A 15,386-nucleotide genomic window follows, 5' to 3' on the forward strand; every position below is an offset into this window, starting at 1 on the left:
TGCTGCTATAGGAAGGGCCCAGCTGGGTGGCAGCATAAGCTGGGCCCCAGGGCTGGCTCCTGCCTCTGCCTCCTGTGCCTGCAGGGGGAGGACCTGGCTCAGCCCCATGTGGCTCGCTAGTCCAGCTTTGCACCGGAGTGGGTCACAGGGCTCCAGGAGGTGAGGCTTCTGTGCACACCTTCCGGAGCCGTGCGACCCGCTCTGATGCAAAGCCGGACTAGCGAGCCACATGGGGCTGGGCCAGGTCCTCACCACCCCTACAGCCCCAGGGATATTCCCCCCCTCCCCCAAGTCCCCCCACATCCCCCTGCCATGCCTCACCCACCCACCCACACCTATGAAACCCCTCCCTTCCCCTCCCCCCCCCCAACTTACCTCTGACCGCGCCGGGGGCAGCAGGAACACCAAAGAGATGCTCTGGCCCAAACCAAAGTGTCTCTTTTGGAGGACTGGCTCCAGGAACGGTCTTGAACCATGCCTTGCTCTGCTCTATTGCGGAGCGTTTTTTTTTTTTTATCCCTGTGCAGCATGGGGAACATTTTTTCATTCCCATTGCCCCGCCTCAAATCCCTTTGAGGCGAGGCAAGAGGCACGTGCGCGCTCGTCTGGACACGCCCTACAGGTCTAGGCGGGAGAGGGTCCCTTCCCTGATCGAGGCCGACCCCTGACATGGTATGGGACCTGAGGCATTTTATCCCCAAACTCGTGTGCTGTCATGCACATCTGGCATAGCAGGATCTGTGTTTTTTGGCATCTGTGATAGAATTCCTCAGATCCCATTGCAGTATTAATTTCTGCCAGGGCCTTGCATGTATTTTAGTGGAGATTTTCTTTTGGTATAGCTTTGATATCCACAAATTTTTGTTAGTTTTTTGGAACCTTTTTTTTATTGTTCTTGAAAGAAACTGGCATATTGTTCAACCTCAAGTTGCCTCTGTAGGTGACTGTGTAAAATATTATTCCTTTATGACTTGCTTGGAGAGCTAAGATCCAAAATCAGAATTCTGTCTAATGTACAAAGAAAAATTGCCTGTCCCTATGTACTACTGCAGTGGCGGGTCAACCTTTCTGGGAGGTGGGTCACAAATTAGCCCCATAATTTTCCTGAGTGCCACTCCAGTGTCCTTCCCTTGTCTGATTGGTTGCTGTGCTTTTTTCTGCTCTGTGTTTTCTTCTCCCATCTGCTGCTCTTCTTTCTGCTTCCTGCCCTATCTACCACTATGCTGCTTGTCTCTTCCCTGATCTGCTGTACCATACCCATACCACAAGTTGCCCATACCACTTGTAGTATGCGTGCCACAGGTTGACCTATAAATGTCTTCAGATGCTACGCTGATGCACATGTTCAAAGCAATCAAAAAAGTATTTTTAATGTGCTTTGTCATATTTGGGTTTTTTTTAATTCACTAAGAGAGGCTTGTTCAAATTCAGTTGAATGCAGTAGTATATAATAAGGGAAACAATCATGAAAAGCAGTGGAGAGTGGAAATGAAATTTCTTCATGCTTACTCACTGCCTGTGGACAGTGGATGTATTTATCTTGAGCTTTTAAAATGAGGAAGATGGAATCCTGCTGTACCACCCAAGGGAACTGGACCAGATAGCCTTTAAAAATAAAGAGAGAAAAAAGAGGAAAAAATGTTTATAAAGAAATAGTTTTGGCATAATATTTGTTTGAATTATATTGTCATACCCAGATGTTATCTTATCTTCCCAGCCTGTTGCTCCGAAATACATGTATACCCCTCTGAATCGTCTTAAAGGAGGTACTACAGTCAACTTGTATGGTGCTGTAAAATTCTTCAAGCCTCCATATATAAGCAAAGGAACTGGTACGTACTATATCAAACTAAACATTTAAATTCTTAATCCAAAGAGGATTTTTTTTTTAAATAGATATTTCCAGCTTTCTGCTAATTCCATGCCCACAAAGCTTCAGTGTTAAAGTTAAGAAAACAAAATAACAAGTTACTCTTATTCCTAGAAAATAGATTTTTAAAAGCTTTCTCCATTACATAATACATATAGTTCAGTTTAGACAGACTGGTGAAGGCAACATGTAAAAAAACCAAAAAAACAATCTTAAGTTAATAGTCCATTCTAACTAGGGGAAATGATTTGAAGTATAAAAGGGCTGTACCTGTTTTTTTAGGGCATAGATTGTTCTGCTATGGTGTGTGTGATGACTGTTTTGTGACATATCAACGGTGAATGAAATTGTGATATGGGCCAAATGTAATGCTATTTTATCTGTTATTCAGAGCATAAATTATTTATGGTAGGATGCTGATTGATTATGGCATTATGCTAGAATACTATGTTTAAGTTTTAGAAGGTGCTCTATATATACACAGGTGGACAATTTATCAGGTCTTTAGCATGAAACAAACCCTGTGTTTATTATGAGGTTAGTTTTGGGGGTTGGTCTTGGTAATTGGTTATTATATTGGCTTTTAAATTAAGACCTGAGCTACACACAAGTTTGTATTAGTTGGCATATGATTTTTGTTTTTTCTTAAAGTTATACTAAAACAACCTTGGCATGAATACAGTTATTACAGTAGAAACATTTTTTGCAGCAGTGTAATATATTCTCCTTTTCATAAATGAATAATGATATTGATGAGGGGGAGGAGGGGGAGAATGCTTCTATTGTAGCAGTAAAATTTGAAGTGATACAACTCTTGTAAATAGACATGTCCAAGGAAACTTGAACTGCTTGTGCAGAACATAAAACCAGGTGTTATGATAATAACACAAATGGAGTGGAATAACAGTCATGATTCCACACAGATTTTGAAGCTTATAAAGAATACAAGGAAAGAAGGATGATGAAGGTGGTAGGGTAGCGTTGTTTGGTAATAGGTGATAAACTTTAGAAGAGCTGACAAGATAACACAGAGTCTGCTCTAACCTCCCAGGATTGGATTTATATAGGGATAGAGATCAGCAGGGATCATGGTTTTCTCTGTTTAAAAATTGCAAATTCTCTGATTACCCCCCCCCCACAAAACCCCCAAATCTATGTTTTTCCATGATTAAAATGAAGCACAGTTTTTATATATATATATATATATATATATATATATATATATATGTATGTTTCTGTTGAACACAATGTTTTATTGATATATTTATAATTCTAAAGGTGTTTAGAAGCCTACCAGTGCCTCAATCACTATAATAAAACAAATTCTAAATACCTATAAATGTTGATGTTTAATTTTGGGGTTTTTTAGAGTTCCACCTGCCCCCTTTACCCACCAGGGTTTTGGTCTAGCTGTGCCTGTTTCCTTCCATCTCTTCCCCCCACTGCTTTGTGGCACTGAGCAGTCCCGGTATGCCTGTCCATGCCATTGCCCCTCACTTCTGACCCACAACCCCCTCCTCCACCCAGCTCTGCCAGGGAGGGCTCCCAGCTGCCAGGGCGACCAGGGCCAGGGACCCAAATCCGCAGCTCTCCCCCTTCCAGTAATGCCCGAGCCCCTGTGGGAGGTAGCAGCTGCTGCAGCTGCAGCGGAGCATGGAGCCAGGCTCCCCCTCCCTCACGGGCAACACAGCTGGAGTGGAGCCCATGGGGGATGGGTGGGTATAGGCTGCCCACTGTGGGCTTGGGGCTCCCCACCCTGCAGCTCTCCCCACAGGAGCCTCCATGACCCAGTGGGGCCGGACCCAGCATGACAAGGCAGAGCGGGGTGGGGAAGCTTGGTGCTACCCCTAGGAGCCTTGAACTACTATGCATTTGCCGCTCTCTGCCTGGTGCCTTCATCCTGCTCCCCCCCAACCCCTTGCAAGCTGGAACTCTGCTAGTCTGCAAGGGGAAACCCGCTGTTCCCCATATTTTTCTCCATAAACAGAGAAATTCTGCATTTTACCACGTTTTTTCATGGCAAACGGAAAACCGGGATCCCTGGAGTGAAGTAATATGGAATGAAGATGAGTTATAGCAGTGTCCTAGTGGGCCATATTAGTAGCGTAGGGCTGGATTGGGCCTTGGGACGTGGCACCAGTCTCTCCCTGTGCTCTGGGATTTGGTTCCAGTGGTCTGACACTGTCCTCTTCCTCCAGGATTGGGTACCAGGAACCTGGCACAGCCCTCTGTGTGCCATAATTGAATCCTGGGGCCCAGAGGCACCACCTCCCAATTCTTGCATGCTGGGATTGGGTGCTGGGGGCCTGGCACTGCCTCATCCTGGCCTCTCACACTAGGATTGGGCCTATGGCCTGGTGCGACCCCTGTCTGCTGGCTCTAGGGTATAGGGCCAGGGTTTCCCCACAGGTCCCGAGATGGGTCCAGGAAGAGGAGAGCAGTACCACTGCTCCCCTGCTGCCAAATTTTCAGACCCATGGGGAGTCCTGGGGGCCAGATGACATGAATAAATTTGAATGGGAATCAGAAGAAGGTTTTAACCATTAGAGCAATGATTTTCAACCAGGGTGCCACCGGAAGTATAAGGAAGCAAGTGAAGTGTGAGGAGATAAGCAGACAAGGGTAGGCTCAGGCTCTTCCTGTCTGCTGCTCACCTGCACTGAATACCTGACCCCCTCTGCAAGGAGGTAAATATTGTATTAAGATACTTTCTTAAATGGGGTGCTGCTCAATTCATAAAAGTTATGTAGAGGTGCCTTAATTATGACAAGGAGTGTCCATAGTCTGTAGAGTTTCAGAACCACTATAGTACAAGCAATGAGTTTCCGCAATGAGTAATGAAGACCAAAACTAATTGATTTTAAAATGAAAGATGATCAGTTACTAAATGGTTTATATCAGGGTGGGCAATTATTTCAGGTGGAGGGCTGTTAACCAAGTTTCAGCAAGCTGTCGAGGACCACTTGAATATCTCTGTCTCTTGGTCTCCATCTAGGGACTGGAAGTCCTACCCCTAACCTCTGACTTTTGCCACCCGAAGTCCCTTCCGTTGTCCCTGGAAGTACTCCTTTGGGTAGAAGCAACCCAAGCAGGGTGCAGAGCTTGGGGCAAATCAGCCCATGTGGGGCCCCGCCCCTGCTCTGATCCTGGGCCCAAAGAAACTGCCACCGCCATTGGCAGTGTCAGCAGCAGGGCAGGCGGGTGGGTAGCGAGCGGCTGGACATGGAGCCACCGTTCTGTCCAGCTCCGTGAGGCTCCCCAAAGCACAGGGCCTGGGGCAGTTGCCCTGATTCACCCCCCACCCCAGGGATGGCCCTGCCTTTGGGAAAGAGGTTTTGCCACCTTAAGGGGGAAAAAACCAAATTATATACTAAAAACCAGACGCTTGTAACGATATATTTTAATTTAATTAAAAAAAATGTCCTTTTTTGTGTGCGTTTGTGCTGTATATATAGAAGTGATGGCATAATAGCTGAAAATGCAGTCTTACTCATATATTGTGTGGGGTGTGCAGGGGGGTACAGGTGGGTGGGTATGGGGTTTGTGGGGATGTGCGCATGTGTGGGTATGGTATTGTAGGTATGGGAGCCACATGGTGCAGAGTGGCCAGCGGGTAGGCAGGAAAGTGGGGAAGTGGCGGCAGGGGGCAGTGGAAGGGGGCGGTGTGCAGGAGCACAGAGCCCATGCCGGAATCCCAGGGCTGGTGGCAGGAGTCCAGGGTGTGGGCTGGGAGGGGTCTATGGAGCTGGGCTGGGATGCGCCAGCAGGGAGAGAGGGATACTTGCCCAGCTGCATAGAGCCCCTCCCGCTGCCGGCGCTCCCTCGTGCAGCCGCTCACAGCCCACAAGGCTGCCTATGCCTGCTTTCCACTGCCACCGCTGCTCCACGGGGCAGCCCAGAGGCAGAGATGACACAGCAGAGACACAGGACATCCCCTTAGTGCCTCTGGGTGGCTGCACCAGGAAGCACTAGCTGGGGGGGGGGAGGCACTTTTTCCCATGCTGAGCACCAGTTTGTTCCGTGTCCCTGCTGCTCAGCTGAGGTGGGCCAGCATGGGGTCAGGGCTGCAGATGCTTGTCTCTGCCTGTTCTGCGGAGTTGGGGCAGGGGAGACTGGGAGCAAGCGGGCGTGTGGAAGCCAGCAGCAGCCAGGTGGGAGCGTAGGGCATGTGATAGTGTTCCGGACCACCACTGGTGGGGCCCAGAGCAGGGTGGCAGGAAAGTGGGGTCCCAGCTGGCACGAGCTTAGTGGAGCTGGGTCAGCTCCCCTTCTCCCTGCTGGCACAGCCCAGCCTGGTTCCATAGACCTTTGCCAGCCTGCGCCCCACACTTCTGCTGCCCTGCCAGCGCTGGCGCAGGCCCCATACTCCCGCATGCCACTTGCTTCCACTGGGTCCTACTGCCTGTCTCCTGTCATCTTTGACAAGCAGCCAGGGGCAGATAAATATTAATTTTCTGAATTTTTTAGGGGTTTCACAGGCCAGACAGAATGGCCTCGCAGGCCAGATCCAGGCTGTGGGCCGTATTTTGCTCACTCCTGGTTTATATGATGTGCATGTGTACGCTAGCAGGAAGCTGGGTTTGAAGAATGAATGGGTCCCAACCAGCCTGGTGCCATTGAGTTATAAAAAAAATTTACGAAACACAATATATTGACTTAAAAACAATGCCTGAAAAATCTTGAAGTACTGTCATTAAGATGCTGAAAGTTGGTAACTAATGTTTTTCCTCCTGAGACAGAATTAAAATAAATGCAATCACTTTCTACAAATATTAATTGATATACAAAAATTATATTGCGTGAAGGTATTTACATAGTAACTTTTCTAAACTATAAATCTTGGCCTTTACTTAAGTCATCTGTTGTTTTGTATCTGTTTTGTAGGAAGTCAACACTTGCTGTACAAAACAGCATGTGTGTTCTGAAAGTATTACTAGAGTTGGAAATACTTATACAATACTTAATATGCATATATGAAAAGCAAATCATGATGTGCTGCTAGCAAGGTATTTTAGTGATGAATTGTGAATTATTTTGCGTAGTGGGCTTTAAGTTGAAAAAATTATATGAAGCTCTTTAATCATTTACTTTGTTAGTTTTGTAATATTTTTGTATAATATAACAATATGAGGACCAAAAATCATCATTTGGGTCATCCAGTATGACTACTTCTTGCACTCTGTTTTTGGTAGAAGTGCATTATTTTCACTATTTTACCAAACTGTGATTTATCCCCTCCCTTTCCTCCTACCCCCAACTGCTGATTATCTGTAGTGATGGTGCCTCAGTCCATGCACTTTGTGCTGGGAGAAAAGCCTTTCTCCCAGCACAGAGTGCACAGTCATTCAAGGGATTTCTTGTGGAAGAGAACTGGCTTTTTCACAATAATTTTTTCTCACTTCTGATCAGGAAGATCTCTCCCTTCCTGCATGAACTTGAATGGCTGTTTGTTTCTCTCATGTTGAGGACACCCAGTATCTCACAGTCCTTTGCCCTCTTACCCTTCCTCCAATGGAGCAAGAGGGTGGGGATCATTGGATCCCTTATAGTCCACTGAAGACGAGCTGTCAGGAAGTCCTGTGGAGACCCAATGCCCTTCCAGCCACTGAACTGACCTGGGCTCTGGCACAGACTAGGAGGTAGATATGCCTGGGACTGGAACTCTCTTGGAGCCCCAGGAGGATTTCAGCCTCAGGAGAATGCCTCCTTGCCCGTCCTGCCAATTACTTGATTGGTGAGACAGGTGGGGAGGGGGTGTTCTCCCATGGTGGGAAACATCCCAAACCAAGATCTGTATAAGGGGAGATAGAGGGAAGCATCTCCCAGACTGGAACAGTCTAGGGAATAATCAAGCCCTGGGGATTTGCCTTCTGTCCATGCCCAGACTGCAGAACTGGTCTTTGCATAGGCAATGGACACTACATACAGTGGAACCTATCCCCCTGTGGGATGGATCCAGCTGCACTGCCTCTACCTACTGCCCCTTGTACCCTTTCTGGGTGACCCAGAGAGGAGCATGGAGTGGGACCATCTCCAGCAGCAGGTGGGATCCTCCTGGGGCTCTGGTTCCTGCTGCAGGAGAATGGTCCAGAGGTCCAGGACAGTTCCAGCCATGGGAGAATGCCCCCTGCTCTGTGTACTGCCACTGAAGTCTCTAAAAGACCTCATTTTTAAGGGAGAATACAAGGCTAGAAATGAGAGTCTGTCATATGGAGCAGAGAACAAAATTTGTCTCAAGAGTCAAAGTGATTTATATTAGGGATGTGAATGGTTAAACATTTAAATACTTAAATGTTCATATATTGATTACCGGTATACCTTGCTGGTTATCATTTAACGCAGGGCAGAGAGCAGTTTTGGGGGGAAGGGAAGTGGCATGGTGCCCCTGAAGGCGTCAGGGCAGGCCAGAAAAAGAGGAAGAGAGGCACGAGGAGGAGAGGGGGAGGGAGGACTAGTACCTCATGCAACGGGGAGTCGTGAGGGACCCAATCCTTATGGCAGAGCAACCCCAGCCCCTTCCCCACTGTTTGCCCTGAAGCATGTGTGCATCCACTGCCAGCAATGAGCTGGGCCAAGGCTCCATGGACAGCCGTGTGTGGGCAGCAGCAGTGGGTGAGGGACTTTCCCAGCCTGCTGCTGCTGCCAGCACACAGCTGCTAGGAGAAGAAGGGGGGCAGCTACAGGCAGCAGCAGCAAGCCCCACCACAGCCCTGTAAAGCCACAGGCAGCAACAGCAGGCAAGGGGCTTTCCTAGCTTGCTGCTGCTGCCCACAGAACAAGCGAGTACAGGTGTGGGCTGGGTTTCTGGTAGAAACCAGCCCAATAATGGTTTTCTGGTAGAAGCTGTTTAACTAGTAGCATCCGAGGAGTTCAAACAGGTACTTATTTAATCAGTATTAACATCTCTAGATTATGTTATTTCAGTATTGGTTCACAAGAACTGGTTCTTTTCTTTTTCACGGACTGTGTGTCGTGGTCTTTCTGTCACTGAAGTGGCCTTGTCAAATTCTTGAGCAAATAAATGGTGCCTTCTGATAGCTGTTTGCTTATGTTAGACCTATTCATATGTTGCTAGTCTTAATGATTTGAAAAATTGGATTCACTGAAACATTCTCAACTTGTAATTTTAATAGAAAAGCTTAACTGGATATAGAGAATCGTAAAGATTCCTTTTTTCAGTTGTGCATCAGGATATTGCCCAGGGTGGTGTGCATTAAGCAGGTAATTTTCCTCTCTTTAGATGCAATAAAAGTTAGCTCTTACTTCTTGAAAGCCAGAGATACATCTGTTTCTCTTATTTTGGCTCTTGTGGCTGAAAAAAGAGCAGGTAGGCAGTGTTTGATTTCTCCCCCCTTCCCTCCCCACCTCGTGTGTGTGAAACCATATAGGCTATTGCTTCAGGGGTGTAGGTTGTAGCCATGTTGGTGTAAAGACATAGGCAGACAAGGTGCTTTAGGTAAATCTGATATCTTTTATTAGACCAACTTAAATAGTTGGAAAAATTCTTCTTAGCAAGCTTTTGAGCACAGTCTGTTTCATGGGAGAGCCAGCTGTGGTATGGGATCACTCCAACAAATTGCATAACAGAGGATAACATAACAGAAGACTGCATCCTACAGTTTTATTAATCATTTTCAAATGTTTAAAGCAATTACATGAAATATAAGGATGCATATGCAAGGGGGATTATTGTAAAGAGGCAATTAGTAAAGCACTGCAAGAAGGCAAGATTTATTTGTCCAACTGGAGGCATGTGGGCTGTGGGGTTGTCCAGGGCTCAGTCCTTGGGCCTGCACTGTTCAATGTCTTCATTGGCGACTTGGATGAGGGGGAGAAAAGCACCTTGTTCAAGTTTGCAGGTGACACTAAGATGTGGGGAGAAGTGAGCACGCTAGGAGAGAGGGACAGGCTATAACCAGATCTGGACAGGTTACAGAGGTGGACGAATGCGAATAGGATGGGTTTCAATACGGACAAGTGCAAGGTGTTGCACCTGAGGAGGAAGAACCAGCAGCATACCTACAGGCTGGGGAACTCCCTTGTCAGCACAGAGGCAGAAAAGGATCTTGGGAGTCACTATGGATTCCAAGATGAACATGAGTCACCAGTATGACAACATGGTCAGGAAGGCTAACAGCACCTTGTCATGCATCCATAGGTGCATCACGAGCAGGTCCAAAGAGGTGATCCTCCACCAGTATGCGGCATTGGTCAGGCTGCAGTTGGAGTACTGGGTCCAGTTTTGGGCGCCGTACTTCAGGAGGGATGTAGATAGCATCGAGAGCGTCCAAAGGAGGGCCACTCGCATGATCAGGGGGCAGCAGGGTAGACCCTACGAGGAGAGGCTACAGGACCCGAACCTGTTCAGCCTCCACAAGAGAAGACTGAGGGGGGGATCTAGTGGCGATATAAACTTGCCAAGGAGGACCAGCAGGCAATGGGAGAGTCCCTGTTCCCCCGAGCACTACCGGGAGTAACGAGGAACAATGGCCATAAGTTGACTGAGAGTAGATTCAGGCTAGACATCAGGAGGCAATACTTCACAGTCAGGGCGGCTAGGAGCTGGAACCAACTTTCAAGGGAAGCGGTGCTCGCCCGTACCCTTGGGGTCTTCAACAGGAGGCTAGATAGACACCTAGCCGGGGTTGTTTAACCCCAGCATTCTTCCCTGCCCGTGGCAGGGACTCAGACTTGATGATCCGCTTAGGTTCCTTCCGACCCTACCAACTATGAAAGTATGAAATTATGACTGCCTTGACTTTGGAATTGGGACACTTTCACATCTCTTGCCCTACAGGGTGCTCATTCACATTACATTTTGCTGTCCCAGAAGCTTCTGAAACAGGTAGTATATTTGGTATACGAGTTTCTTAGTTGCTAATCACATAGGACTCCAAAACCCTGGCCTGGAGTCTGGGGCACTGCTTTGGAGTCACTCCAGTGTAAAGTACATCTTATCTGAACAAGCACTTGAATGGGAAAAAAAGTTGCTAAAAACTGTAGTTCTTTAAGATATGTTGTCCATCTGTACATTCTACTCCCTTCATCCATTGGCGCTCTGAGATTCTGTAGTTGAGAAGGCTAAAAGGAGAAGGAACAGTTTTGTGCAGAGGATGTGGAGGGTCAGGCCTTGTTCTGCATAGTACTGCTAAGGAGAAAACTCTGTGATCTCAAGTGCTGCAGGAAAATGTGTGCACAGTGGGAAAGTGTGTATGGACAATGCATTTTAAAGAATTCCACTTATCGATAAGGATTTCTTAGGTGACATCTCTTACCCAAAGAAACCTTGCCCCTCATATAGTATCTAGACCATGACAGCTACAACATCACTCTTACACTACTGTAACATGGAAGTTATTGATAAGTAAGTTTGTTTTACAAGTTGCCTAGCTAATATGATGTAAATCCTTAAAAGCTCCACAACTCAGATAGCTATGCATTTTGAGAATGTAATTTAAAAATATTTGCCTCTTCCTTTACAGTAGTGATTAACTTGCAACTTTAAATAGGCTTTCACTTACAGCCAACTGCTTTCCTATTTAGTCTCTTTATTAGTAGATGCTTGGGTGAATTGGTTGTTAAAATTGCTTGGCCAATCCATATCTCGTTATTAAAGACTCTGGCGTATGTAACACAGGTCTTGTATGGTATTTTTGTATATAAAACTGCAATTTTCAGCAGTTTACCCCATTTAACTGAATCCAAGACCACTCCATATTTAAGATGATTCCCCACTAATTAGAAGATTTTAGACATGGAAACTTACAAATCTGTTTTCATTTTCCATGTCTATAATCTAGTTACTTGGAGTGTCTTTTTCTATTCATCCCCGCAGAGGGGAAGCAGCGGCAGGAAAACCAGCAGCTGGAGGATGGGCAGCCTACCCCAGGCACCCCACTACTTGCACTCCATGCGTACCCCCAGTAGTCCTTAGGCTGGGGCTGTGTGGGGTTCTTCCTGGCTGGCCCCCACCCTGTGCAGATCCGAGGACACATGTCTGCCTCTGCCTCCATGCCCTCCTGGACAAGCAGTGGTGGGAGCTGCTGCACAAGTGGTTCCCAGACAAGCAGCAACAGGAGCTGCCCCCCCTCCCCCATGCTCCCCAGACAAGCTGCGGCTCTGTCCCACCCCGGCTAGGCAGAGCTTGCCCCAGCCCCACTCCTCTCTCACCATGGGGGCCTTGATCTGCACCCCCCACGCCCCTTCCCTCCGCTTCTCTCCCCCCTTTCCTTCCACCACACCAGACTTACCAGCTGCACGCAACTTTCCAAGCTGCCAGGCTATGCTCCATGCTGCGCTGTGGCTGCATGCACGGACGGGCATTTATCGTCCAAATCAGACTGATTTCTGATATGATCAGTTTTTTTTGATATCTGTGCCAATCCAATATCAGACCGATATATCAGTGCACCTCTCACTGAAAGACTTGGGACTCTTCAGCCTGGAGAAGAGAAGACTCGGAGGGGACTTGGTGGCAGCCTATAAGTATATCAGCGGCTTACATCAAGCCTGGGGGAGCATCTATTCACCAAGGACCCTCAGGGGAGGACAAGAAATAATGGCCACAAACTGATTGAAGATCGCTTCAGACTAGACATCAGGAAAAACTTATTTACAAGTTGAGTGCCATGGGTTTGGAACAGGCTCCCCCCAGAGGTGGTACAGTCACCCACCCTGGAGATCTTCAAAAAGCATTTTGATGCCCACTTTGCTGGAGTCATCTGACCCCAGCAGTCTTTCGTGCTCATGCACGGGGGGTCTGGACCTGGTGAGTTGTAAGGTCCCTTCCAGCCCCTAACAACTATGAAATTATGAAAATCATGATTGAAGCATCAAGAATTCATGGATGTGTTTGGGGGGGGTAGGGGGGTTGGGTTCTTTTCCTCTGGGTAGAGTTGTCAAGCTTCCTTGGTCTTCCAAGCCAGATCTGAACTGTGGGGTTCCTCACAAGTTGATTTAACCCCCACTCCCACTGCTGGAGTTGGGTCTAAATGCAGCCCTTGCTTGCCCCTTCACTGCTGACATTTGTCCTCAGTGGGGTCTATATGCCAATTCAGTGGTGTGCTCTGCCTCTGAATTCCCAGTTTCTTCCTCCCTCGCTCCCAGGAGCCCTGTGGACCAGGTGATACCACTCCATGGGCTGGATCTGGTCTCTGACACCCCTGCTTACAGGGTTTTAGGTCCTATGCTTTTAGACTTGTTTCTACAACTGTGGGAAGGAGGTGGAATTAAAACCTCTTTCTTTTTTAATGTAAAAGCATTAACACCAGGATCTGGTTGAGAAAAGCATGAGACCTAATAAAATCATAATTGACCAACTACTTGCTTTCAGCAAAATAGTTAACTATTTTACTACATTCTTTTAAAAGCTTCTCCTAGTTCTAGTGCATTTTAATTCAGTAGATTGCTTTCAGTTATTGTCAGTTATAACAGTGCAATGTGTTCATTCTCATTTTTGTGTTGTTGTTGTGATAGTTCACATCTGGAAGCCAGAAGATATCTCCATTTAATCTAACCTATTTTATAGTCTAGTTCAGGCATGTTAATATTAATTGAATGGGCTACATCTTTTCACATTTGAGTTCTGCTGCTGTTTGGGTGGAAGTTGCTTTCATTGTTTTTTTGTTTGTTGTGCTATAAACAGATGGAGCCTAGTGTTACAAAGTAGTCTGCTGGGGTTTTTTTTCTTTTGGTCTGCTAAAGCTCAGGCTATTAATTAAGTTGTGAATCTTACAGCTATTCAGTGTTTGAGAAGCAATGTTATGTACATCTTTGTTTTTTATCACATACGATTCATGTTTTATTTACAGTACAATCAATAGCTGATCCTCCTCTCTTCAGTCTGTGTGGAAACATATTTTTAAATCCAAGATGACTGAGATAGATCAGCTGTTCATCTTATTATCACTTAGTAGCTGCCAGAGTTTCCTGTAAAACAATACACGTTTTAATATGCATCATTTTAGAGATCAGTAAAAAAACCTTGCAGAGCTGAAAGGTTTTTCCCCCCTAAGGCATTTCATATAGCTTTAAATGACACCACTTCTTAGAGCTTTAGTAGGCTAAATGCAATAATATTGAATTTGTAGGTAATATTTGCTGTATAAATGAATTCCTAATGCAGAACTTAAGGGCACTACATGACCCTCATAGACCACAGTTCATACACAATAAATTAATGAAAAAAATGTACAGTTGTAATAAAACCCAAGCTAAATTCCCCAGTGAGCACGCCGCCAGCTGGCTAAAAGGAAAAACTTATTTTAAGCAGATTTCTAGTGCCTTCAACTAACTTGAGCCATCTTAGACTTAGAAATATCAAACCCATAAGCCATCAAGTTGTCCTTGAAAATTTACTCTAATCAGTTACCATTTTGTATCTTGTTGAATTGTAATTTAAATTTCACAAGAAACCAATAATACATACTGCAACTTAATCCTTCAGGGAAACTTCTACATACAAATATGGGAAGTGCTATTGAAGTCAGTGAGATAAATGTATGTAAATGCTTGCAAGATTAAGTAAATGTCTTTGTTGAGACAATGTATGCCTACACAGTTATAATGAGATGGTGCAACTATGAAGGGAGATGAAGTTTTGTTTTGTTTTCTTCTTTTTATCTTTTAACTTGCTTTCCTGTAGATCTGTGCTTTGTAAAATGTGCAAGTTAAATAAAAACAGGGAAATTGATGGAATATTCTGAGGGATCTAAGGCTGTGGATAGACGTGCCTTTGGATTGCTACAGAAGTGCCACAGCACTTTGAAGCCCTACAAAAATGTAGTTCTACAAAGGTTGAATAGGTATGCACTCTCATGCAGAGCCCCTTGGCTGGCAGGGCCGGACACGTGGGCGAACTGGGCGGTCGCCCAGGGCCCAGACAGAAAGGGGGCCTGAAAATGGTCGTCGTTGTCGTCGTCATCGTCATCATCATCTCTTGTGAAGTGGGGCCTGATACTAAACGTTCACCTGGGGTCTCCAGGAGTCTAGGTACAGTGCTGTTGGCTAGAGTGCTACAGAGTCACCTCTGAAGGGTGGAAAGTGGAATTTCTTCTCCCTGGGGACAGGGGCAGCAGTGGGTCCTTTGATAGCTCACCTGGCCTCGTTAGGAAGTAGGGGTGCACCAATAGAGATTTTTGGGGCCGATACAGATAGCCAATTTTTAAGGAGGCATATCAGCCATTACCGATCTGATTTCCAGTACCAGCCCAGCAGCTTGGAGAGCCGTGTGCAGCTGGTAAGTCTGGTGTGGTGGAAGGGGAGGGGTGTGGGATGGGCAGATCAAGCCCCCCCCCCTCCCCCCCCCGCAGTGAGGGAGGGAGTGGGGCTGGGATGGGATAGGGCAATCGCTGCCCAGCCAGGGCGGAGCAGGCACGGGACGGAGCTGCAGCCCATCTAGGGGGTGTGCGGGTGGGCTGCCATCACTATATGCTTCTTGTCCAGGAGCCAGTAGTCTGGCGGCTTGTCCAGCACTCGCCTGCTTGCCCAGTGGCTTCTGCCACTGCTCCTGCTGCTT

The 15,386-nt window shown here is 46.6% G+C and overlaps 1 protein-coding gene across 3 annotated transcripts in view; it reads left to right on the forward strand.

The window, feature by feature from the left end:
* The window catches only part of POT1 (protection of telomeres 1), a 188,658-nt gene that overhangs the window by 56,613 nt on the left and 116,659 nt on the right, over positions 1–15,386 (forward strand). For all 3 annotated transcript variants that reach the window (XM_006278058.4, XM_059725921.1, XM_059725920.1), the window contains one exon: positions 1,718–1,832. In XM_006278058.4, the coding sequence (XP_006278120.2) occupies positions 1,718–1,832 (115 nt within the window). The remainder of the gene's footprint in view (positions 1–1,717; positions 1,833–15,386) is intronic.

Source organism: Alligator mississippiensis, chromosome 4 (assembly GCF_030867095.1).
Source record: "Alligator mississippiensis isolate rAllMis1 chromosome 4, rAllMis1, whole genome shotgun sequence".
Classification (NCBI taxonomy): Eukaryota; Metazoa; Chordata; order Crocodylia; family Alligatoridae; genus Alligator; species Alligator mississippiensis.